Source organism: Staurois parvus, unplaced genomic scaffold, assembly GCF_062004578.1.
Source record: "Staurois parvus isolate SC_StPar_1 unplaced genomic scaffold, SC_StPar_1.0 ptg000354l, whole genome shotgun sequence".
Taxonomy (NCBI): domain Eukaryota; kingdom Metazoa; phylum Chordata; class Amphibia; order Anura; family Ranidae; genus Staurois; species Staurois parvus.
In genome coordinates, this window is record NW_028318150.1 from 2,774,400 (window position 1) to 2,801,983 (window position 27,584).

General features: G+C 41.8%; 1 protein-coding gene across 1 annotated transcript; it reads right to left on the reverse strand.

The window, feature by feature from the left end:
* Nucleotides 1-25,657, reverse strand: SRP19 (signal recognition particle 19). The gene is made up of 6 exons (XM_089684734.1): nucleotides 25,573-25,657; nucleotides 20,516-20,593; nucleotides 12,189-12,264; nucleotides 11,211-11,282; nucleotides 11,021-11,132; nucleotides 1-730 (listed from the first exon to the last, which is right to left on the reverse strand). Exons 2-6 carry the CDS (start codon nucleotides 20,551-20,553, stop codon nucleotides 600-602), a joined length of 429 nt encoding a protein of 142 aa, XP_089540860.1. The 5' UTR covers nucleotides 20,554-20,593; nucleotides 25,573-25,657; the 3' UTR covers nucleotides 1-599.
* Between the last annotated feature and the right edge of the window lie 1,927 nt (nucleotides 25,658-27,584).

A 27,584-nucleotide genomic window follows, 5' to 3' on the forward strand; every position in this document is an offset into this window, starting at 1 on the left:
TTGTTAAAACATAAATACAATGTTTTATTCAATTGTTGCCGTTTGTACAAAGAAAGTTATGAAACATAATATAATATCACCGTTGTGTTTAGGCTGATCCAAAATAACTTTCTGGCTCGCCAAAGTATAAATCAAAGAAAGGTAACTTTCTTGATTTTTAATGACAAATCAAATTATTTATATACTTATTTTTATAAGTCAGTATGTGGGTATGCAAGCAGCTCAAGAACTAAAATGTACAGGTCTTTTAAGATCTGTCAAAAAGAGCAATCATTAAGGAAACAAGAATAAAATAAAATTTGTGTGTGGCACACTGCCAGCTCCTCTCAATTTTTATGGCAGGAAAAACAAATTAAACTTCATTTGACTAAAAAGAAAAAAAACTCTGAGGTGTCAGTAGTGGGATAATGACCCACAAAATGGGACATTACTAAGAACTTTGGAGTTAGTTGGTAGTCCTTTAATACAAGGCATGATTGATTTGTAGCTAGAGCGTAATGCGGACGCTGGAGACATTGATCTGTGTTTGTGTGAACAGTGTTGTCACATAGCAACCCCTGGAAATGAAATTGTCGCTCTTCTCTATTTACACAAGTCCATCACTTCTTCTTTTTCTTGCTCTTCTTACCACCTTCTCCTTGCTGAACTGCCTGATCTCCTCCTCCTGTTTTTTGTGTCCGAGTTTTCAGCTTAGGGATCTCCTCTGCCACACGAAACATTACAGCTCTCCCTTTAGACAACAAAACAAAGGACTGTGAAGTGGGGTTATATACAGTCATTGGCTTTCTTCTAACCTGCTTCGACCAACATTGTACCGCTGAACCAACACTGCTAGCTGATAAACATTTAAAAGAGATGTCACCGGAACTATGTTGTTACAAAGCAGCTTAATAGGAAAGTGTAAAGAGGTTCTTCAGCAAGGGAGTCGAAGTAGATTAATGGTTACTTAGGAGAAAATGTGGCTTAATGGACCATATCATAAAAAAAGTATAGTTTTTATTGTTATCAAAAAGTCTAAAAAGATACATAATTATTTTGGCACACACATCTTGAATATCATTAAAAACAGCTAAATGGGGTCTGTCACTGTGTATATGTTTGTAGTAAAGCCACAAGGTCGCTCTCTCACCCTTAATCTGAATATCTCGGATCAAACCTAGTTTGGTGGAGGTTGCCTCAAGTGGCTTACCATGTAGTCCCTTAGTGGGCAGTCAGCATCTAGGCAATTTCTTTTGGCAATTCACCTTAGCAGGGTCATTATAACAAGTATAACAGAACAAAAGTCCCTTAGGAAAGCACTCTTGAGGCATAGATTGCCCGTTCTGTATTGTGCTCCTTTTACTTATTCACCTGGCCACATGCCGTTTTTGTTAGGTGCTTCAATATTGTGGAGCTACTTGCTTAGGGCAGTATTCTATCTGCCACGCCTGTTAAGGGTACTAGATATTAGTAATTACCATGAGACTACCTTAATGTTTAATTCACCCCTCACATTTGCCAGTTTAAGACCTCCATTGATGAAGGTAATTAGATATGGGTATTTGGGGCCAGTATGTGGGCGATCATTCAGCAGGTAGTCCATGTGTAATTGCAGGTCCTGCAAGGTGCTTATTTACTAAATGAAGTGCTGCAGTAGAGATCAATCATCAACAGTATTGGCTAATGAGAAACTAAATAGATACAGTGCCTTGAAAAAGTATTCATACCCCTTGAAATGTTCCACATTTTGTCATGTTACAACCAAAAACGTCAATGTATTTTATGTGATAAACCAACACAAAGTAGCACATAATTATGAAGTGGAAGGAAAATGATAAAATGGTTTTCAAAATTTTTTTTACAAATAAATATCTGAAAAGTGTGGCATGCATTTGTATTCAGCCCCCAGGGTCAATACTTTGTAGAACCATCTTTCGCTGCAAGTCATTTTGACTTCATCTAGAGAGTGAAATTGTTGCCCATTGTTCTTTGCAAAATAGCTCAAGCTCTCAGATTGGATGGAGAGCGTCTTAACAGCAATTTTTAAGTCTTGCCACAGATTCTTAATTGGATTTAGGTGTGGATTTTGACTGGACCATTCTAACACACAAATATGCTTTGATCTAAACCATTCCATTGTAGCTCTGGCTGTATGATTAGGGTCGTTGTCCTGCTGGAAGGTGAACCTCCGCCCCAGTCTCAAATATTTTGCAGACTAACAGGTATTCTTCTAAGATTGCCCTGTATTTGGCTCCATCCATCTTCCTATCAACTCTGACCAGCTTCCCTGCCCCTGCTGAAGAAAAGCATCCTTACAACATGATGCTGCCACCACGTTTCACGGTGGGGATGGTGTGTTCAGGGTGATGAGCAGGGTTAGTTTTCCGCCACACAGAGTTTTGCTTTTAGGTCAAAAAGTTAAATTTTGGTCTCATCAGCCCAGAGCACCTTCTTCCACATTTGCTGTTTCCCTCACATGGCTTCTTGTAAACTGCAAAAGGGACTTCTGACAGCTTTCTTTCAATAATGGCTTTCTTCTTGCCACTCTTTCATAAAGGCCAGATTTGTGGAGCGAACGACTAATAGTTGTCCTGTGGACAGATTCTCCCACCTGAGCTCTGGATCTCTGCAGTTCCTCCAGAATTACCATGGGCCTCTTAGCTGCCTCTCTGATTAATGCTGTCCTTGCCCAGCCTGTCAGTTTAGGTGGACGGTCATGCCTGGGTAGGTTTGTAGTTATGCCATACTCTTTCCATTTTCATATGCTCTGCGAGATGTTTAAAGCAGGGCTAGGTTATAAAAAAAAAATAAAAATATTCCTAGCTTTGAGCTTCTCCACAACTTTATCCCTGACCTGTCTGGTGTGTTCCTTGGCCTTCATGATGCTGTTTTTTTTACAAATGTTTTCTAACAAACCTGTGAGGGCTTCACAGAACAGCTGTATTTATACTGATATTAAAGTACACACAGGTGAACTCTATTTACTAATTAGGTGACTTCTGAGGGCAATTGGTTCCACTAGATTTTAGTTAGGGGTATCAGAATAAAGGGGGCCGAATACAAATGCACACCACACTTTTCAGACATTTGTAAAAAATGTTGAAAACCATTTACCATTTTCCTTCCACTTCACAATTATGTACCACTCTGTGTTAGTCTATCACATAAAATCCCAATAAAATACATTTACATTTTTGGTTGTAACATGACAAAATATGGAACATTTTAAAGGGTATTAATACTTTCCTGAGTTACCGTGGATCATAGATCTCTATGTTCAAAATTCAGCTGAGCTTGTCAACTCTGGACTAGAAGATCCGTTGCATACCGCATGATGACATCCACATGGTGATCACAGACACGCAGCAACACTTTGGCAGTCCCGTTTAATGCACCGCTAACAGTGACAGCAGGACACAACTGAGGACCTGTTCCCGGATTTGTACCACTCTGTCTTGCACATCAGGCACTATGCAACAGATCCTCTAGTCTGGAGTTGACAATCTCAGCTGACTTTTGAACACGGAGATCTATGATCCATGGTAACTCAGGACAGCAATCTCAAAGGACATTCATAAGCAAGTAGGTTATCTCTATTGTGGACTATGGAAACTTTTACATCTTGCCACACTGGGAGATACAGCTCCCTCTTCAGCAGCTATAGCATCTCATGGCTTTACACCATTGGGAACTTTTTCCTAATTGTGGAGATATATTGCCAGTATAGGTGAACAATATTGTCCATATGGACTGATCTCTTGTTGCCACATATTGTCAGCATATATGTGCTAGGTCAGCAGTATTTAGTCACGACTGGCAATGAGCAAAGTGCACCCCCATGATGGATATATTTGTATGCTAGTAACTTTATGTTGCTTTATGCAATGAAGATTACAGCTATTCTATTCCTAGGGGTGATCAACTACTTCCTAATTCAGGTTATATACCATTGATTAGCAATATTTGCATGTAATAACATATAATGCTATTTATTTAGTTTCTCATTAGCCAATACTGTTGATGATTGATCTCTACTGCAGCACTTCATTTAGTAAATAAGCACCTTGCAGGACCTGCAATTACACATGGACTACCTGCTGAATGATCGCCCACATACTGGCCCCAAATACCCATATCTAATTACCTTCATCAATGGAGGTCTTAAACTGGCAAATGTGAGGGGTGAATTAAACATTAAGGTAGTCTCATGGTAATTACTAATATCTAGTACCCTTAACAGGCGTGGCAGATAGAATACTGCCCTAAGCAAGTAGCTCCACAATATTGAAGCACCTAACAAAAACGGCATGTGGCCAGGTGAATAAGTAAAAGGAGCACAATACAGAATGGGCAATCTATGCCTCAAGAGTGCTTTCCTAAGGGACTTTTGTTCTGTTATACTTGTTATAATGACCCTGCTAAGGTGAATTGCCAAAAGAAATTGCCTAGATGCTGACTGCCCACTAAGGGACTACATGGTAAGCCACTTGAGGGCACCTCCACCAAACTAGGTTTGATCCGAGATATTCAGAGTAAGGGTGAGAGAGTGACCTTGTGGCTATACTACAAACATATACACAGTGACAGACACCATTCAGCTGTTTTTAATGATATTCAAGATGTGTGCCGAAATAATTATGTATCTTTTTAGACTTTTTGATAATAAAAACTATACTTTTTTTATGATATGGTCCATTAAGCCACATTTTCTAAGTAACCATTTATCACCATTCAGCTGTTTTTAATGATATTCAAGATGTTGTGTGTGTAGAAATAATTATGTACTTTTATTTATATGATATAATCATGGTCCATTAAGGAACATTTGTAATCTAAGTAACCATTTATCTGCTTCGGCTCCCTTGCTGAAGAACCTCTTTATATATCCCTATTTTGGTTACGGATTTCTCTTTATTTTGTTTTAATAGGAAAGTGACTGCTCTGTCTGCATGTGCTTTTCCCTTTCCACTATCTGTTCAGATTCCCTATATATCAATTGCATAAGAGCATATACAAAGCAGACAAACATTTCCTAAAGAGACTCAACAGGTTAGCGTAGCAGTAAATGTGATGCTGAGCGGTCACATGAGAAAAAAGAAGTATTAGAAGAAATATAGTATACAGAAAAGAGGAAGATTAAATGCAATACTGCCAGAAATTTTTCAAAGAATAGATCTACCACTCTAATGCTGGGTATTACTTCACAAGCTGCCTTACACAGTATTAACACCGTTTAATTGGAAGCAAAAACATGCTTTGCATGTGAACACGTTAACAAAGAAAACTATAAAACCAGAGGCTCAGCAAAGCCTTTTCATAAAGGTGAAGGTCATCAATCGACAAGTGTAAAGCTCTTTCCTTTTTAAAATTTGAAATAGAGAAAGATTAAAGGCTATGTTCACCTTTTAGGAAAAAATAACTGCACATAATTTTTTTTCCTCAGGAGCCAGCAAAGCATTGCACTCGTGATCAGGGGTGCAATGTTAGGCTTCAGCCGGCAAGCCCAGCAACTTTCAGCCTGTACATCTAATACGGGGTGAGGGCAGATTCACACTGTGTGTGGTGACAATTCTTTCCTATGTGTCCCTTTCACACTGCAACGCAGACTAGTGCTGTTCTGTATTACCGCAGCGCATTGGGCTGAATTGCTCTGCAATATCGGGCAGCACAGCAGTGAATGAAGTGTAGGATTTTTACACTTTAAAAAAAGCTTGTACAAAAAAATAAAGTAGAGTCATGTGATGTGCTGAATCGTGCACCACACTGCCCCCCCCCAGCGCAGTCAGCAACACAGAGTGGCCGGAGTGATGAATCACTCCGACCACTCTGCGTTGCAGTATAAATTGGCCCTGTTTACAAGCTGCAGGGCATGTGATTTAACTACGAAAGCAGTCATCAGCACCCTTGCAGTTCACTGAGAACTACAAACCATGAGCATCAATGATGACAGTACTTGTAGTTCTTGCATTCACAGATGAGTGTGAATGAATGATGTGGCTGTGTGGGTGGAGTTATGTCATTTTCAAAATGTGACAGCTGGTTCAGGGAAAAGATCCCCTGATGGCTGTCACAAGGGGGGGAGGTTTAAAAAAGGGGGGAAGGGGAGTGGTGTGGAACAAGTCTGGAGCCTATCCTTTAACTTCTTGCCGACCAGCCACTGTAGAAATACGGTGGCAGGTCGGCACGGCTGAGCAAAACCACGTTTTAAAACGTGCTTTTGCAAAAAAGGTAGGAGGTGCGCCCCCGCCCTACCTGCACCGCTGATCCTGGCCGAGGGTGTCAGTCGCCGGGTCACGGCCGGTCATTACCAGCAGTGTCCCGCCGATTAGCGGCAATCACTGACAGAGAGCAGGGCTGCAGTAGCTCTGCTTTCTGTCAGTTCCCTGACAGCTCCTGACACGCTGATCCCGAGAGAAGAGTTTATCTCTCCCGATCAGCGTGTCCCTGTGCAGTACACACCCCCGCCCCCTAGTAAAACACTCCTCACACAGTTAACCCTTTCAGTGAATAAAAAAGTTAACCCCTTCCTCCCCAGTGCCATTAGTACAGTGTCAGTGTTTTGGTTTTTTTTGCACTGATCACTGTATTGGTGTCACTGGGGATGTCAGTGACCCCAAGTCAGTTACCCCCCAGTGTCAGAATGTCCGCCACAGTCCTGCCATAAGTCGCTGATCATCACCATAAGTCGCTGATCGCCGCCATTATTAGTATAAAAAAAAATAAAAAATCCGAGTATCTTTCCTGACATTTGTAAATGCTATAACTTTCATGTAAACCAATTAATTTACATGCATTGAGGGTTTTTTTTTTTTTAGCAAAGACATGTCGCAGAATGCATTTTGGCTGAAATTTATGACGAAATGTGATTTTTAATTTTTATTTACTGGACATGTTTTAAAGCAAAAAGTCCAAAATATAGTTTTTTTTCTCAAAATTGTCAGCCTTTTTTTTTTATAGCGCAAAAAATAAAAAAAACGCACAGGCGCTCAAATACCACTGAAAGAAAGCTCTATTTGTGTGCAAAAAAAGGACATAAATTTCATTTATGTACCGTACTGCATGACCGCACAATTGTCCGTTAAACTAGCGCAGCGCTGTATAACAAACAAAATGGCGTAAATTGCAGTATCTATACCATAGTTTGTAGACGCTATAACTTTCACAAAAAGCAACCAATATACACTTATTGGGATTTTTTTTTTACCAAAAACATGTAGCAGAATACATTTTGGCCTAAATTTATGACTAACTTTGAGTTTACTATATATTTTTTATAGCTGAAAGTAAAAAATATCGTTTTTCTTCCAAATTTTTGGTCTTTTTTTGTTTATAGCGTGAAAAATAAAAAGCGCACAGGTGATCAAATACCACCGAAAGAAAGCTCTATTTGTGTGAAAAAAAGGACGTAAATTTTGTTTGGGTGCAACATTGCATGACCGCGCAATTATCAGTTGAATTAGTGCAACGCAGAGTAGCAAAAAGAGGCCTGGTCATTAAGCGGGGTAAATCCTCAGGAGGGCAAGTGGTTAAGACCCATATCAGTGTTTTTTTCTTTTTGTTGTCTGTGACCCATTGAGGAGAATTCTCTTCAATTCCAGACACAGCAGTGTGTAAAAGGTGCTCTCTCCAAAAGCAAGTGGAATTCACCTCTTAGACAGCTGTCACAGAAGAGGTATTTCCATTTGAATATTGGGATTATGGATTTCTCATAATTTCTTTTTAATCAGAGACAATGCCTACCAAGGCAAACAGGGAGGGAAAATTTTCCCAATAGAAACATAAATCACTGGTATGGTTAAAACCCTTCCTTATGCTATCCAGCCTGGGCTCATATTTAAAGAGCATCTCCACTTTTGTTGAGAAAAAAAACAAAACAAAATTCCCTTCTGGGTGATTTATGTACTTTGCAAAGATTTTAACAAACTTTGTTGTAGATTCCAACCTTTGTTTCTCTGAAGGAAAAGCTGTGTTTGTGTCAACGTGCACAGTGAATGTGAATAGGAGTGACTTTTTCATTATTGATCAGCCATGCTCTCGCAGAGTTCTAATGAGGAAAGTTGCAGGGTCTGAATCCCTATAGTTGTGATTAACCCTTTGGAATTAACTCACCGAAAATGAAATATTTGCTGCAGAGGATGCCTAAAACCTGACATATCTTAGAACAGACTTCTGGGAAAATCAGTGAGCCATGCACAAGCAAGAAATGACATTTATAGGGGGCGTTCCTTAACCCCCAGCCGCCCCCCCCCCCCCCCCACATGTAGGAAACACCTCCAGGTCACCATATTGCAATGAATATTAGAGAAACTTACAGCATGCAGATTGCAAAGGAAAAGAACATTTTAAAAACATTCAATTACAATATGACTTGTGTACTAGTTGTATACATACAGTATTATTTTTCTTTAGCTAGTGCCCCCACCCCACACAAAAATTGAGTTACCCTTGGAGTCTACTGGGATATTTAGACTGGTTTAAAACACATTCTTTAGGAGTCTTCTCCCAGCTCCCAACATGCACTCAGTGAAAATGCCTTCTAGTTTTCCCATGCAATGAGCGAATAAGGATCTCAATATAAGGTTGAAACAATTTAACCTCCCTGGCGGTATGATTATGTCAGGAATTTTGTACCAAAAGCGGTACCATTTTTTTGCATGGAAATTTGGTGTTATGTATTGTAGGCCTGCAATTCTTAGTAATTACTTACTTAAACCTGAGCAAAGAAGACTCTAGTAGACAACCCGGATGTGATAAAGTATGAAACACAAAATCATGAATTATAAACTAATAAATAATATAATTTTATTCAATAATGTAATAAAAAATAATGAAATTTGTCAAACAAAAAAAATTCAGTAAACATCCTGAGTGTGATAAATTTTGAAACATGGCACTGCACACAATCCGACGTCACAGTCAGGGCAATGGAATCTGGTTTCTTTTCGAACTTTCTTTCCATTGCCATCTCTCCTTGAGCAGCACACCACACACATCCTGGTAGGTGCTGCCTTTTTTGTGGTTGGCGGGATGTAGTCCATGAAATGGCGACCAGTCAGGCGTTCTGGATTGACAACAGCACGACGTCCAGATCTGTTCATGGCTACTGATGGTGTTTGGTAGTTGATAAAAATCTGCTCAGCCACCTTCCAGATAAACTCAGAATGAATAAGAGGCTTGTCACTCTTTGCTCTGTGAAGGATGTACGAGTTCCAAAGGCATTGTTCAAGAAGATGCCTGAATATCTTCTTATAATATTTTTTTTGTTGTTTGCGCATAGCCGGATAAAATGTCATTGCCTGATCGGCTCTGTCCACACCTCCCATGGTGTTATTATAGTCTATCACGAGTTGCGGCTTCAGCACATCTTTCCCACCTCTTGTGTGGGCCATGCCAGTGGACAAATTATGCACAGTGCTCATGAGACACACGTCCTTCTTGTCTCGCCATCGCATTGCCATCATCTTACCCTTTTGCCAGGCAACCATTTCTCCGGTTTTGAGTTGTTTCTGGGCAAACGTAGATGGCATGCCACGTCGATTAGACTTGACTGTACCATAAGCATCGGTCTTGTTTTTTATCAAAACCTCATACAGTTCCGGAGACGTGTAAAAGTTGTCCGTGGTCACACAATATCCCTGGTTCAGCAACGGCTCCAGCAGTGTAAGGACAGATGATGTGGCCATCCCATAGTCGCTGTACCTGGGGTTGAACTGCGTGCCTTTACCAGTGTAAATGACCGAATTCCAAATGTACCCGGTAGATGACTCGCAGAGCATGTAGAATTTGATGCCAAACCGCGCTCTTTTGGACGCTATGTACTGGATCCAGCTTAGGCGACCCTTGTAGGCCATCAAGCTTTCATCCACACTGACGTCCCTATCTGGCACGTAGGTCCGCTGGAAATTGAACACAATATTTTGGTACACCTCCCAGATTTTTTTAAGTTTGGGCTGAGGATGCGTGGCCTCATCAAATTCCTCATTGTTAGTGAAGTGTAAATACTTCATGATGAGGGAAAACCGATATTCGGACATAACGGTGCCAAAAACCGGAGTGGCCAGTAATTTATTGGTGGTCCAGTACCATTTCTGGAGCGGTTTTCCTATCACGCCCTGCAGAATGATGAGTCCCAGAAATTTCCAGATGTCCTCTCTGCTCACCGGATCCCACTTTTGGTTTCTGGAAAACCTGGCTTGCAGTGTAGCGGGTTGCTGCTCTTGGTAGCGGTTGGTCTCCGTGACAATTTTTTCAATTATCTCCTCAGTGAGGAATAATTGCAGGTAGGCCAGAGGGTTGTTACGCTCAACATCTACCTTCATCCCAGGTGATCCAATAAATGGGAATCTTGGGGGCGCTACATGGTCCGTATCGCAGGCAATAGGGCACCAAGTGCGCACATTGCTGAGGTCAGGAGCAGGATCATCGCCGCTGTCACTTGCCAGATCGGTGTCAGACGACAAATCTCCCCACGACTCCACGTCGCTGTCGATGTCACTCAGTTGGTCTAAAAGTGCTTTGGACCTAAATGGGGGCATTTTTGATGCCATGTTTTATTTTTATGGGCACAAATGCCAGTAAAATGTCAGATCTGAGGTGATCTGAGGTGATATATTGTAATCCTCTCAGATTACAATGTATCATCTCTTTTATATGTATGTGTGTGTGTGTGTGTATGTGTGTGTCACTTTAAATTTTAATATTCCCTCCCAGTTCCACTCTCCTGCACTGCGGCTGCTCGCAGAGAGAGGAACCAGGAAGTCAGATGCCGGGCAGCGTTCTCACCGGCGATCACAGCGGGGAATCGCGGGGAGAAGGTAGGGGAAGTCCGCTGTATCCTCTGCACTTTACCCCGAGCGTGACTCGGGGTTACCGCTCCTGGACATGAAAATTAACCCCGAGTCACGCTCGGGAACACCGCCAAGGAGGTTAAGAACAGGCCAGAATGCATCCTATCTGAAATGCTCATAATATCTGGAAGCTGTGCAGATGTTATTTTATTTAGTAAATCCCTACTTTTTTTTTTTTTTTGTAAAAGTCTTACTTGACTGAAGTTTCTCCACACATGGTGTGCCGTCTTCATTTTTTAGCTGTACGCGCACTCTACCCCTGTACTGTACATCCCGGTTCCACTCACGTGTGTACATCTTGTCTGCCTGTATGCAGAAACACGTTTAGAATGGTTGGGGGATTTGCAGGACAAAACAAGTTATACTGATAATAAAATACGTCACCTCTACAATGGCATTTAGCTTGTTTGCACGACATACATCTGCAATTTCAGTACATGTTGGATTCTGCACAGCCTGAATAAAAAGCATGAAAAAAAAGATGAAGATAATGAAGATAGTCAGTAATGTGTACCTGTATGATGCAAAATATGTCAGGAGGGTGGTAAAAGGGCTAAAAATGATCCCACAGTCAAATGAATACCTTGAATCTGCTGCTGCCTCATCCATTATTTCCTCCTGGTCACTGGAACCAACCTCCCAAGACACCACCCCTAACTAGCCCCATGATGTATATTGTAGGTTGAATTTAGTAATTTTTAGCTTTTTTTCACAATTTTTACAGATTTGCTTATCAATGTTTCTCATATTTGTTACTTTAATTTTTTTATTCCCATCTTTATGGCCACCAAAACACATTGGCTGCCTTTTCTTTTCTTGCTGGTTAAATTAAATACTTTGAATTCCACCCCCCCCCCCCCCAAGATATTTGTTTGGTCCTCTTATTGACTTAATTACACAAAGCCCTTTTATCCCTTTTATGTGGCATTGCATATCAACACTTGACTTGAACTCTGATGGCAGGCAGATACATCACAAACCTGTGACACAAACCGCATATCTGCAATTGCCTGGCACTATTTGAATTAAGAGGCAACCACAGGTCTACCTGGGAGGACGATTTCTCTCCACAAGTACCAGGGGGAATCTTGGTGGCATTCTAATGTGAGTACAATAGAAGTGGATGCAAACTTCTTGGCGATGCGTCAATGTAAGCACAGAGATTCACTTTATGAGAATTCCAACTTCAAGAAAAGAAGTGAAAAACTTTTTCCCAGTGATGAAGAACCCTAACAAACTGACCAGGTACAACTCTGAGACCAACACAATATTTAGAGCGGTCATCCTGGAAAAAAAAAGAAAAAAAAAAAAAAAAAAAAAAAGCAGTTTGTTGATTTCTATATACAGGTCATTTTAACTAACCCTTTCAATTGGTATCCTCCTTCCCTCTGCAATTGTCTTCTTGTTATTGATGTAAGCTGGATAAATGCAGATAAACCTGTAATGTATATATATATAAAAAAAAAACCAATATAAGCAGAACCTTTAAAGTATAATACCTAAAAGACCACATTCTCCTAAGTACTTATGATAGAAACAATCACCCAGGTGTCTTGTTGTACAGCTCACATATATCTTAACATCTACCCAGAATGGATATGCTCGCTATACAAAGCCTTGGTGACAAATTTGTTAAATGTCATCAAGATTCATTTAAGCTACATTTACACGGCTGCTGGCAATTAGAGCCTCCAACCGACCCTGGACACAGTCGGTGTGCATCCTGGTTCAGGGTTTCTGCAAACACACAAATTGGCCACAGTGAATTGCCCAGTTTGTATGTGGCATTCAGCCCCCTCTGAACACAGCAAACTATACATGTGAATGTAGCATAATTTCCATCATTCAGATTAAAGTGCAACTCCAACCACAAGTTTTTTGTTTGTATTTTTTCTGAATCCAGTAAGAGTTAGACTCTTTGTAAGGTTTGGAATGCTGTTGGTGTCGCCATTGTTTGAGAGCATTCCTCTTATTTGCTGTCCTGGTGACCAAAGTGAGGGGGAGTTCTTTGATGGAGACAATAACAACATTTTAGCATGGTGGGAAAGTTACAAAAAAAGTCAGATTTTTATTAGTGTTTCTGGCCCTGTTGGCAAGATTTCCTTTAGCTAATTGTTTAGTTACTGAAAGGTAAAGAGGGAAATCTGTCCATTGAAAGCAAGAAAAACCTGACAGCAGCTCTAAGCCTTTAAATTTTACTAGGAAAAAAAACAAAGAGTTGTGTTTGGAGTTCTATGTTTGTTTTTCCAGAATATTTTACATCCAGAAGATACAGCTCACAATTTTTATGCATGAATGAGAGTTCTATCATCCACACAGGTGCATCTCAATAATTTAGAACAGGGGTCTTGAATTAAAATTTACGGAGGTCCAGTCAGCAAACCTTTCTTCCAGCAGAGGTCCGAATCTCGTTAGCGATATAACACATCACAGTCCCCTACATTATGATCTTTAGCGTAGTCCCCTCTACATCACAGTCCCCTCTTTAAAGAAGTCCCACAGTGTCCTCTTTTTCCCTTCACATCACTGCCCCGCTTTACATCACAGCGACCCCTAACACAACACAGTGCCCCTTTACACAACACAGCAAATTTATAGCAAAGACAGGATGTCTCTTTGCTGGACGGGGATGTCCCCTCTTGGACTGGGCTGTTTTTTTGTTGGATTGGGATGTCTCTTTGCTGGACCCAACTGGGCAAAGAGACAGCCCCATCCACCGTCGCTACAGAGCTGTCACTGTGTGCCGGCGGGTGAAGAAGAGAGGCTGCCATTGTCCCTTCAGTGCAGCTTGTATCTGGAGCCGTCACTGCCACTCCTCTTATCGGTCCTGCTTTAGGTATAGATGAACAGAGGTGAGCGACGGCTGTGGTCTGTATTAGCCCAGTCCAGACCGCGGTCGCCGCTTACCTCCCGCTGTGCGACCTGGCCATCTTAAGCCCGGCGACCCAGTGTGCCCTATGGCCAGTCTGGGCCTGAGGGAGGGCACCCGGCAGTGGCGTGGCTGCGGTCTGGACGGGACTGTCCCTTTGTCCGGTTCCGGACCGCCATTTAGTGACCACGGATTTAGAATATCATCAAAAAAATAATTTCAGTAATTCAATTCAAAAAGTGAAACTCATATTATATAGATTCATTACACACACACTGATATATTTTAAACAGTTCTTTCTTTTAATTTTGATGATTATGGCTTACAGCTAGCGAAAACCCAAAATTCAGTATATCAGAAAATTAGAATATTGTAAAAAAGGTCAATATTGTAGACTCATGGTGACACACTCTAATCAGCTAAATTACCTCAAAACATTTGTAAAAGGTTTCCTGAGCCCTTAAATGCTCTCTCAGTCTAGTTCAGTAGGTTACACAATCATGGGGAAGATTGCTAACTTGACAGTTGTCCAAAAGACACCCTACACAAGGAGAGTAAGGCACAAAAGGGCATTGCTAAAGAAGCTGCCTGTTCACAGAGTGCTGTATCCAAGCATATTAATAGAAAGTTGAGCAGAAGGAAAAAGTGTGGTAGAAAAAAGGTGCACAAGCAGCAGGGATAACCGCAGCCTTGAGAGGATTGTGAAGCATAGACCATTCAAGAATTTGGGGGAGATTCACCAGGAGTGGACTACGGCTGGTGTCAGTGCTTCAAGAGCCACCACACACAGAAGTATCCAGGACATGGACTACAACTGTCGCATTCCTTGTGTCAAGCCACTCCTGAACCAGAGACAACGTCAGAAGCGTCTTACCTGGGCTAAGAAGAAAAAGGACTGGACTGTCTCTCAGTGGTCCAAAGTAAATTTTGCATTTCATTTGGAAAGTAAGGTCTCAGAGTCTGGAGGAAGAGTGGGGAGGCACAGAACCCAAGTTGCCTGAGGTCCAGTGTGAAGTTTCCACAGTCAGTGATGATTTAGGGAGCCATGTCATCTGCTGGTGTTGGTCCACTGTGCTTTATCAAGTCCAAACTCAGTGCAGCCCTCTACCAGGAAAATTCTAGAGCACTTCATGCTTCCCTCTGCTGACCAGCTTTATGGAGATGCCAATTTCACTTTCCAGCAGGACTTGGCACCTGCCTGCACTGCCAAAGGTACCAATACCTGGTTTAATGAGCATAGTATCACTGTGCTTGATTGACCAGCAAACTCGCCTGACCTAAACTTCATAGAGAATCTGTAGGGTATTGTGAAGAGGAAATTGAGAGACACCAGACCCAATAATAAAGATGAGCTGAAGGCCACTATCAAAGCAACCTGGGCTTCCATAATACCTCAGCAGTGCCACAGGCTGATTGCCTCCAAGCCATGCTGCATTGATGCAGTATCATGCAAAAGTAGCCCCGACCAAGTATTGAGCGCATACTAGAATACAGAAATGTTGGCTTCAGTAAGCAAACATTTCTGTATTAAAAATAATTTTTTGTTTTATTGGTCTTATGTAATATTCTAATTTTCTGAGATACTGAATTTTGGGTTTTCACTAGCTGGAAGCCATAATCAAAATTAAAAATAAAATGCTTGAAATATATCACTCTGTGTGTAATGAATCTATATAATATAGGAGTTTCACTTTCTGAAATGAATTACTGAAATAAATTAACTTTTTGATGATATTCTAATTTATTGAAATGCACCTGTATTTATCAATGAAGCCCCTATCCAGACAAAGCATGGGCGACTTCAAATAACAACAGTTAGAAAATGTACTCCCCGAGTGCTCCCTGTTATGTCAATGTCTACTCTGTGGTTTCCTCTTTGTGTGCAAGTGGCAACTCCAATAATCTGCAGAGGTGAAGTAGAGAGATTTTATTGGTGAAAATAATATCTTGCTGCTGAGAAAATGCAAAAAAGGGGAACAAGGTCTGCAGCTCATCTGAAGTCCTGAGCGTACCAAAATCCACCAAAATGTAGGTATCTGGGTCAAATCCCTGTCAATTTATACCTAGCTATAAAAAAAAATATCTGCAAATTCCAAACTGTCAAAGCTGCCCCTTTTTACCAAACAAGATATTCTGATGGAAGAACTAGCATTCACCAGGTATTCTCTACTTGCTTAAAAGCAAAAAATTACCTACTGTATAAATAACACTGTTCAACAGGTAAAAAGTTTTGGGCATAAAATTAGCTAATCTTACATAATTTTGGGGTGCTGAAAACGAAAATGACCCTAAAAAATGTTGATTGGCTCTAGTTTCCATGATATATTCACCCATCTAATGACGTAAGCCATTCAAAATTATGATGCAACTTCAGCTGCATATTGCGCAATTGATACTGGTGACCAATAGAAAATTGCATGTATACTGAGATGATGCAATATTAGCCTTTAATTGCATCACTTCACTGCATAAAAGCTGCAGTATCTGTAGCTGATTGTAGTTCGTCTTTACATTTCGTTTTATGCTTATATAGGCTACTCAGTAATGCCTCGAACTTGTGTGAATAAAGCAGATAATTTCTGCTATATCTGCGGTGAAATAACTTTTATCTCACAAAAAAGGAGGATAACAGGAATGATTAAGAAAGCCTACAACTTGTATTTTGGCTACAAGATAGGAGACCAGGACAAGAGCTGGGCACCACATATATGCTACAATTCTTGTGGGACGGCACTGGAGCAATGGTTGAATGGAAAAAAGGCATCTATGCCTTTCGCTGTGCCAATGATTTGGAGAGAGCCAACAGATCATGTTAGTAATTGTTACTTTTGTATGGTGCCTCCAACAAAAGGGCTAAATAAGAAGAAAAAGTTATCTGTGCACTATCCAAATATTCCATCGGCAATACGTCCAGTTCCTCATGGAGAGGGGCTACCAATTCCTAAAGCACCAGAATCCTTCGTGGTTGAGTCAAGTGAGGAAGAACCTGAAGCGTGTAGTCATCAACCGTCAACCTCACATGACCCAGACTTTCTTCCATCCACACCCACTGAACCACACCTCATTACACAAGTGGAATTGAGCGATCTTATCAGAGACCTGGATCTTCCGAAGAACAAGGCAGAGCTTTTGGGGTCAAGACTACAACAGTGGGATCTCCTAGCAAGTGATGTTCGTACGTCTTTCTACCATCATCGTCAGAAAGATCTGATCCCATTCTTCGTCCAGGAAGGTGATATTGCTGTATGTAACAATGTTCATGGTTTAATCTCAGCCATCGGTGTATACTATGATCCCGATGAGTGGAGGCTGTTCATTGATGCTTCAAAGGCGAGTCTTAAAGCTGTTTTGCTCCATAATGGCAATCAGCTGCCGTCAGTTCCAGTTGCTTACGCAGTTTCAATGAAAGAAACGTATGAAAACTTGAAAGAGCTTTTAAGGTGCATCAACTATGATGAACATCAATGGTCGATTTGTGGTGACCTGAAGGTGATTGCTATCCTACTTGGACTTCAAGGTGGATATACTAAGTACTGCTGCTTCCTCTGTGAGTGGGACAGTCGTGCGAGAGAAATGCACTATGCCAAAAGAGACTGGCCATTACGCCAGTCATTGCAGCCTGGAGAAAAAAATGTTAACTATCCAGCACTTGTAGACAGCAATAAGATCTTATTACCTCCATTACACATCAAGTTGGGATTAATGAAAAACTTTGTTAAGGCAATGGACAAGAATAAAGCAGGTTTCAAGTACCTGATTAGCAAATTTCCAGCACTTAGTGCTGCAAAAATAAATGAAGGAGTCTTTGTTGGGCCACAGATTCGTAAACTTATTCATGATGATGAGTTTCTTTCTCTGTTGCGTGGAAAGGAAAAGGCTGCCTGGACAGCATTTGTATTAGTGACATCAAATTTTCTTGGAAACAATAAAACACCAGACTACAAGAAAGTGGTAGAAAAACTCATCCAGACTTACAGAAATCTGGGTTGCAACATGTCTCTAAAAATTCATTTTCTACATTCGCATCTGGATTTTTTCCCACCAAACTGTGGAGCAGTGAGTGATGAACACGGAGAGCGCTTCCATCAAGACATTGCAACTATGGAAAGAAGATATCAAGGTAAATGGAGCCCATCAATGCTTGCTGACTATTGCTGGACAGTTCTAAGAGATAGCCCTTTCCTCGAATACAAGAGAAAAGCCAAGAGAAGCAAAACCGACACAAACTGAAGACAAAACTAGTGAGAATCCTAAGTATTAAAATGATTCAACTTAGCTTATGGCTATAATTTTTCTTGGTAATCCTATGCAATATATTATGCCATTTAGGCTTTGTTATGTAGTCAATATCACTTGCTTTATATTTGTGGAAAGACATCTATCTATATAATTATTGTGCATTATGTAGTCATTACGCCTATAGTAGAAAACTTTCCGTTTACAGAAAAACTAGAGCCAATTGACAAATTTCATTGTTATATTTGAACTCGGAATGTGAAATTCATTAAGAAATGGATCCTTTTGTTTCCAAAACTGGCAAAAAATAAAAATTTGTTGAACAGTGTAATTCTCCAGATTTAGTTTGCTTAATTCATTTTCATGAGCATATATTTCACAGTGTATTCTCTAATATTTTATTAGAAATGACACATACGACCAATTATATGTCAACAATGAAATATCAAACAGGCAAGATTACAGTTGGGGCTCAGGTACACAAGCTGTTCTCTGTGTCTGGGATGATTTTCTTCTCTACACAAGTCAACTGTAATGGAAAAAAACTCAGAAGTAACCCCCCTAACAACAAGCTACATGACTTGCTTTTGAGTTTAATGCCTGTGTACATAAGTTCTTAGAACTCATTCAGATGGGAGCTAGACTGCAGCATTCAGATGTGGCTTAACTCTGACTTAGATGGAGCAGCACTCCAATGCACATATTTTAAATTTATTGATTAGGTGTTTCCAATTTGAGTGCAGACAAAATTACAGTCCCTGGATACAAACTATGTCCAGGGCCAGCCAGAGCCCTCATCTGAGTGTTTATGTGTGCACATTAGTGACACTATTTATTTGTACAGGTGATAAATCTAGCCAAGCTGCTTGCTCTTCATACATGGGGGTGTCACGGATAATGCACACCCACGGTGACTAGCTTACCAGGGCATGGTCCCTAACTTGGGTAAAGAGGGAATGAGGGGGACTTACATTGAACCATAAAGACCAGCCATGATATACTTTCACAGCCCCCACTACCTCTGGCCACCACTGGAGGGAGACTTTACTCCAATTCAGCTGGCTGACCACACACACAGGCAGATATGAGTCTTATATACAATCTGGTGCACTCTATGGGTTGGGGAGCAGTCTAGCAATTAGCGCACCCTTCTAGGATTCATCCAGCTATCCTAAAAGCTAGACCCCCGGGGTTAGGCACTCTTGCACTGTCCACATACACCTCCACACCAGACACACAACGGTAGCATGCCACCTCCTAACAGTTTGTCCACAGACTGCGGGTCTGCTGGGTCACACTCTCACGGATCTACTACTTTACAATCTACCAACATGCAATGCAATTGCATACAGACTGGTAATTAACTTAGACTGAGTGAGCAGACACTACAAAACAATCTCTCCAGGGATACGAGCCCTAGTTTAGTACACAGAAGTCACTTATTTTAAAATTTAATATCCCAAAAGTGGGCAGTGCATGAAATATCTACAAAGAAAAAAGAATTACAAAAAATACAAGAAAGACAGACATACACAATTGGCTATTCACTGTGAAATACAAAAGGGAATAAAAACAGAAATAAAACTTTTACCAAGATTTATCCTGCGACTGGAGCAGATCGAAGGAAAGTCTGCGATTCGCCAGTCAATGGAACTAGCTCCATACGAATCACCCCATCCATATCCCATGCTCCTCAATTTATTGGAATATGGATGTGGGCTGGACTTTAGCCTTTGTCCAATTAACCCTGGGGGATGTTCCTGTTCAAGCCCATAGACGTGTTCTGAAGTGCCCAATCTCAAATGGGGCAGGAACGGTTCAGATCACTGGGTCAGGGATAGGATTTCCGAAACCAGCAGATCAATCCAATCTCGACAGTACCAATCACTGTTCAGCTGTCGCAAACAGGCACCATATAACCATTTTGTGTGTTTCTCTGGGATTCTACATAAGCTACAAATACAGATTTACATGTAGCCTAAAATGTGTCCAAACAGAAGAAATCATTTTCGTCTCTCTGCAACTAATAATTTAGCTTTTATAAAGAGATGAAATAGATTCCTCTGACTGTTGGTATAAATCAAAGCTGGCAGACATTTCGGAGCCTTCTCCCTGTCTCCTGCTGATTCGTGTAGCCAAAATGGCTAGGATTCTTCTTTTAGGTTCAAGAAGGTGGCAATCTCTGGCTACATAGATGAGAAAGTTTTATTGCCATCTAGGCGTCAAACGTAGCCTAGAAGTTTGCTCTGTCCTTTCAAATACTAATTGAAAACATATGTCTCTGACTGATTAAGGAATACTATATCTCTAATAACACAGAATTAAACTATATCTACTATTGAGTTACTTCTACAGATAACATCATATCTCAGCTACTGATAAAATGATTCTACTCTTACATTTATGTTACAGGGGGTAGTATCTACACCAACAAGAAATCGCAGCTGCTCACTATCAGCTACACATGTGAACAGGTCCTAAAACACTTTCGGCCCTCTTTACCACTGGATGTGTGAAGCAGATTTTTTTCGGAGCTGCCCATAAAAATATAAGTTTAGAATCCAGTTTCCTGCCCTTTGGTCACCTGGATGGGTCTGTATAAAGTTTCTTCAGGTCTGCCATGGTTCGGTCTCCTCAGTGTTGCATATTAATATTTAATAACCTGTGGAAGTAAAAGAAAAGACAATGAAATATCAGAAACCTGCTGTGAGCAAAAAACAATGAAAGAATAATAAACTGCAGAACTTTTATTCTAAAATTGCCATTCATTTTCAGTCTCCTCTCAATGGAACGGATTCACAGCAGTGAAATCTCCAGCCATCAATAGAATGGAGGACCAGGACTGCACACTTATGTAACATGTTTCCATCTCTTTCACATCCTTAACATCTAATAGTTCTCATTCACAAATGTGTGTTCAGTTTATCTAAAAACTTTTTTTTTTGTCCTGTTTTAAGAACTTAACCTACCAAAGGTTTTACCCCCTTCATAACCAGGGAATTTCTTACTATTCAGCACTGCACTACTTTAACTGGCAACTGCTCGGTCATGCAACACAGTACGCAAATGAAATGTATATTTTTTCGCACAAATAGAGCTTTCTTTTGGTGGTATTTAATCACTACTGTTTTTTTTTTTACTTTCTGACAGTCTGAGCATTTACAGGGTGCTGTGACTGGCCCAGGTACCATGTGATAGCTGTGGGCCAATGTCAGCCGTACAATAGTAAGCAAGCTGTCATGAGTGGAAGCCATTGATGACAGTTTTGCTTGCATGTTATCATGCGATTACTTGATCACTATGGTTGAGCATAGCGATTACATGATACCCTGGCCACTCACTGCGACTTTCACAGTGATACACACAAACCACTTTGGTTGGATGTTAAGGAATCTTACAAGTACTTGTGTATACTTCACTACATGGGGTGCACAGAGTACATATAGGGGAACATTAGTGATTTTGGCAATGCTAATGCCTATAGTATCTCCAACATCTCTCGTCACTTTAAAGACACACATGGTGGAAATGAGATCTTTTTATTTTCCATGGGATAGAATAGGTTGCTCCCCTACCTCAGGGAAAAGAGTAAATGGGGTGTACAAACCGATATCAAAGACTTCTTCAGCATAAGGCTTGCTGGATTTATTCCCTGGGAACCAGGATTCTCCAGGTTTTCAACCACCGACTGGATGAGAATTATGTTTTTTAAAATGAGTCAGACGTCTATCACACTGATAATTTATTTTTTGTTCCCTTTTTTCTGGATACTGCAAATTCGGCCTTTGCAGGGGCTATATTCAATTAATCTGTTTGATTTGTGTTTAACTGCTTTTTCTTATTTCTGTTTCATATTTTGATTCTTTAATTCTACAGTAGTGTTTCTGTAAAACACAGGTGTGTTTGACAGGTGGAGGGGCAGTGGGACAGGAGGGGGGCAACAGGATGAGGGGGGCAGCAGAACAGGAGGGGGGCAGCAGGATGAGGGGGGCAGCAGAACAGGAGGGGGGCAGCAGGACAGAAGGCAGCGGGAGGGGGGATTGAGGGGCAGCAAGACTGGGGGCAAGGGGGACAGGAGAGGGAATTGCCAATGGGACAGGAGGGGGGCCTCACAGGAAGCGGCCGCAGCATCACAGGAGGGGACCTCACAGGAAGCGGCCACATCACGGGGGGGGGGGGGGGGGGGGGGTTGGGGTGCAGCGGGATAGGTGAGGGGCAGAGTCACAGGAGAGCAATTGGACAGGTGGGAAGAAGCGTTACAGGAGGGGGGCAGCGTCACAGGTGTCACCTGTCCAGCAGTGGCTCCTCCAGATGTCCGCTTGGTTGTTGTGGTCGGCTGTCAGCGCTGTTTGCTATCACACAGGTGGCAAGACACAGTAGCCCTGGTGACTCCGGTCCTCTGGTAGAGAGGCGGTTGGTGCGGGAAGCCGCGTCCTTCGTTTCATGAACTCAGGGGGGCGGGGGGCCTGCGGTGTTCTCCAGGGGGCTGGCTTTCATGGAGCTGTGCAGCTCTGTGTTCCCGCCTGGACTCTGTGCACGGGGAGAGATGGGGGGAGACTTCGGGGGGTCTCAGAATACTGAGTTCTACTCTGTGAGGTGGGGGATAGGTGCCAGCTGAGGAGATTGGGTGGGGGACAACAGAGCAGTGTGGGCTGACGGGGCCCACGGTTTCTGGTTGCCATGGCAACCTGGCGCCTGGGAATTGATGAGCCCTGTGTATGTATAAATTCAACTTACGTGAGGCATGTCTGTGCATGTCGGCACACACACATTGTGAAATCTATGTAACGCAGTACATGTCTATTAATACACCACATATATATTGTGAAATCTTTGTAATATAACACGTTAAAGCATGGAAGCATACTGTAATGCATATAAATGAGAGAATAGAATTTGTTGAAGTGTATAAACTCCTGTTCCACTATGTCTTGAGAGACAACAGCAGAGCTCCTGCAGCATATGGAATAAAAATACCTGTCTCCCATAAACAGAACACCGCTGTTGATGCCATGTAAACCATTGTCAGACTCTGTCTGTAAAGAATCCAGATTACATGTGGCACACAGATCTTCAAAGAAAATCACTTCAAAGAAAATCCCTCAGAGGCAGACAGTACTTGTAGTGCATTCATTCACAGATGGCTGTGAATGAATGATGCAGCTGTGTGGTTCCTGTGGTGGCTGTAACATGCTCTCAGAGGTGAGCTTATCCTTTAAAGAGGTATTAAAGTGATATTAAACCCAGGACTCTGCATTCACTACATCTGATCTCCCACAGTACACAGAACATGGAAATGAAATTATTTTTGTAAATATAAACTGCTAAATACCTTTTTTCATCAGCAGTTAGAGCAGTCTTATGATTTCAGCAGAGCACTGGTTAAAGCCTGTAGGAGGAGTTTTCTTTCTGCTCTAGGAGGATGTGAAAGTCCTGATCTCTGTCTGAACAGTGCTGATTGGCCCTGTACTGATCACAGGCACTCTCCCAAGAAAAAAAAAACCTCTCTAGCAATACAAACCAAACTGAGCATGTGCCTATGGATTCAGTCTGTATCAGGTGGTCATTTCAACAAGAGGAGTGGCAGAGAAGAAAAGATCAAATAGCCTTTTTACACAATGCAGAGGATTAGGCTCCACAGTGAGTATAAGAAGCATGCTTTACTGCATATACAGACTGATTTTACTGTTGTGGGTTTAGTAACACTTTAACCTCTTCCATACCGGGTACTTTTACCCCCTTCCTGCCCAGCCAATATTCAGGTTTCAGCGCTCTCACACTTTGAATGACGATTGTGCGGACATGCAACATTGTACCCAAACTAAAATTTTATCATTTTCTTCACACAACTAGAGCTTCCTTTTGGCGGTATTTAATCACCACTGGGGTTTTTATTTTTTGCTAAATTAACAAAAAGAGAAAGAAAATTTTGAAAAAAAAAAAAACAACGTTTGTTTCTGTCATAAAAGTTTGCAAAAAAATAATTGTTGTTCATAACTTTAGGCCAAGATGTATTCTGCTACATGTCTTTGGTGAAAATAACCCAAACTAGTATTTATTATTTAGTCTGTAGGAGAGTTATAGAGTTCACAAACTATGGGATATATTTGAAAATTGATCAATTCTGAAGTACTGACAGCCAATCTAATTTCTTGAGGCCTAAAAATGTCAGAACAGTACAGATATCCCCCAAATGACCCCTTTTTGCAAAGTAGACAGTCTGACGTACTTCATAAGAGGCATGGCGAGTTTTTTGAAGTTGTAATTTTTTGTAAATTTTTCAGAAAATTGAATTAAAAAAATGATTTTCACAATTTGTTTTACATACTGTCACCAGTGCAGTATAGCGTCATCATATAACTGGCATGGCAGTGATCAGGGACACTGACTGGTGACAGTATGAAAAAAAAAAAATTATAAACTTTTTAAAAAAAAATTTCTTTAAGTTTTTTTTTTTTGTACACAATTTGATTGTTATAGCAAAGAATTACTTTGCTATAAGCAAGCATTTACCTGAATGAAATCGATTCATTCAGGGGTTTATTTTGTGATTAGCTGTGATTGGCCCAGCTTGTGCATGTGATCGCTGTGACCATTCACAGCTAGACATACTTGTATACAATGGATGGCATGAAAGGAAGCCATCCATTGTATACAACTGTCATGTGACCTGCTGTGACTGGTCACAGCAAGTCACATGGTACTGTCAACGGGGCCGGTACACAGATCTGTCATAGGCCGTGTTCGAGGTACATGGCCGGTGACAGATCTCGCCACAGCGCGGGCATGCGCAATGCGCGTTCCGGAAAGGGTGAGCGGTTCGCCACCTAGCTATAGGCCGGGCTGCAACTAGTTAAACCCAATGGAATATAAACCAAATTGAATATATTGCAGCTTATTTCTCATTAGATGAGGTGGTTGCATTCATTTTACTTTTTTTAGGTTTTTTTCACTCTGTCCTCACCTGGTGATCTGGCCAGTAACACACCTTCTGTGTTAAGAGTGTCCTCGCTCTGGATGAAGGAGCACAGGGAGCACTGTGAACAGCATTGTCAGTCTGGGGGGAGTGATAGATTTACTAGCAGATTTAAATACACTAACAAACTAAAGTCAAACTCCAGCTAACACGTTATAAGGGATTGCAGCAAACAGATGTGTTTCTTTTGGACTTAGTACCACTAGAACAGCTTTTTTTCAGTGAAATGTCCCTTACAACAGAAAACCAGCAATGACTAGGCCTGCTTATGAACAATTGTTCCCTTCTATGAGGGATGACACGACTAATTCCTGCTGGATGGAGGATGGCAGCGGCAATTCTCCATGATATCTGCAGACATGCTGGCACTGTGTGGTCACACTGGGTATACATCATACCATCACACAATGCTTCAGGTCAACAAAGGCCACGTGTAAGCCCAGCCACCACATCAGTCGTGGGAGGGTGTGTGGCACATGAGAACACACAGTGCGTGTACAGCCGGCCCCCCATGAGCACACTGTATTCCTAGTGACAGCATCCATACACACTGCAATCACACGGTGGGACACACAGCAACCTTGGAAGAGGAAAGGATCGGACGAGCCAGGGGTACCATACACAAACCATCCTGCCATCTATACCTTCAACCTCTCGCTCCATACCTCTCTGCTGCTGCAGCTGCTGACTGGCACTTCCGGGCACCCACCAACAGGAAGCGGAAATACAACACACGCTGCAAGCACGGGACCATCCGCCTGCGTGTCTAGCCTCACTCCCAGCGAGACACTCGATGATGATTGGGCGTCCGTATAACAGGGGGCGGAGAGATGGGTTAGCGTAGCGCGTGGGAAATTACACATGCGCAGTTGCTTGCTGTTTATTGAAGTGTATAGCTGTGTGTATGTGGTGTTCACCCAACTCCATCTTTAAGTGATGAATAAAATGAATTCCCTAATAAAATGGCACGTTGTTACAGCACTTTTTGGGAAGGAAACAGGCACGTGAACTCTTTTCGCAAAAGAAAAAAACTTTGTCCTGCACTCCTTTTCCAATGTACATAGCATGTCACGTGCACCACGACATACGAGGTAATATCAAAAGGCTTTGACACTAGTGTTTGTAACACACCAACAGATGGCAACACAAGGCTGCACTCAGTCACAGGGAGCGCTGACCTTCATGAGTCAGTGTGTCATCAGTGTCCATCGGGAGCTGTGCAACTGGTGCTATTCTGACCAGGTACGTTGCCACATCTACTATTTCATCATGGACAGCAAGTTACAACAAACAGCAACCATGATATTCCGTGTAAAAATTGGGGAAATATTCCACAAGGACATTGACATGATTCGGCAAGTTTACAGTGATGCTGCAATGAGTTGTTCGAGGTGTTTTGAGTGGCATGTGCACTTCAAGTGCAGAACAACAGCATTGGAAGATGAGAGATCACGAAGACCTTCAACGAGCTCAACCCCCTAAAATGTCCTCTTCCTGAAGATGAAGATCCAGCTCAAAGGTCACCATTATGACAACATTGCGGAGATCCAGCAATATGCCCCATTTTCACACAGAATTGCCTGTTTGCTCTTTGCTGTCAATGATGCAATAGCAGATGTAGTAATGCAACATGGTCAGAATAATACCAGTTGCACAGCTCCCGACGTACACAGGACGATGCCTTTTGGCACAATGACTTATGAAGCCTGGTACTCTCTGTGACTGTGTGTGCGCAGCCTTTTGCTACCTCATATACATCTCGACTGGGGAAACCCCAAGATGTTTTTTTCTCTTAATCTTTAACAAGGCGCCCCCCCCTGTGAATAAGTATGGGATTTAGGGTACCCCCTACTCATTCACCCCCCCCCCCCCCCAAAAAAAAAAGTGTAGTGTAAAAAAAACCACAGGAGGCAGTTTTTGACAAATCCTTTATTAGAAAACAAATATAAAAAAAAGTCCCCCAGAGCCGATCCATTGTCAATCATGATGCCCACCACCACAAAGGTTCCCACCGTCTGAGAACTGTAAAATAAGCGGCAAAACCACCCAGTGACGTTATCGACCCAGCATGCCCTAGTCAGTGACAATGTGGTGGAGTCACCTAGCAACGTCAATGGTTGGCCCCACCTCTTAGTCATTTAAGAACTGGCAGGTGGCGGAGCTCTCAGATGGCAGGAGCCTTAGTCGAGAGTAGAGCCTTTTTTTCCTTTTTTCAGGTTGGCGTGGCGACTGTCACTGTTCACCCACATGCACACACCCACAGCAACTAGTTAACCGAGGCACACACGTGTGGCCGTGGCTTGGGTAAGATGGAATAAGGGGGACTTAACTTTGAACCATATATAAGACTGGCCATGATATACTTTCACAGCCTGCACTACCTCTTGGCCACCACTGGAGGGAGACTCCACTCCAATCCAGCTGGTCAACCCCACACTGGCAGATACAAATCTTACATACAATCTGGTGCACTAATTAGAGTTGAGGAGCAGCTTAGCAATCACACACCCTTCTAGGGTTCCTCCAGCTATCCTACAAGCCAGAACCTTGGAGTTAACCACTCTTCCACTGTCCACACACTCCCACCACAAACGTAAGCTTGCCACCATCCAACAGTTTATCCGCAGAACGGTCTGTTGGGACACCACACACACACAGATCTCTGTCTGGCAGATCT

What these genes read in the sequence shown, in the direction of transcription:
- SRP19 (XM_089684734.1), bottom strand. Translation starts at nt 20,553, where the DNA reads ATGGCAGACCTGAAGAAACTTTATACAGACCCATCCAG. An exon ending in CTTTATACAGACCCATCCAG is followed by an intron (nt 12,265 to 20,515) that starts GTGACCAAAGGG and finishes TATACATTACAG; the next exon opens with GTTTATCTGCATTTATCCAG. An exon ending in TGTGGAGAAACTTCAGTCAA is followed by an intron (nt 731 to 11,020) that starts GTAAGACTTTTA and finishes TGTTGTCTAAAG; the next exon opens with GGAGAGCTGTAATGTTTCGT.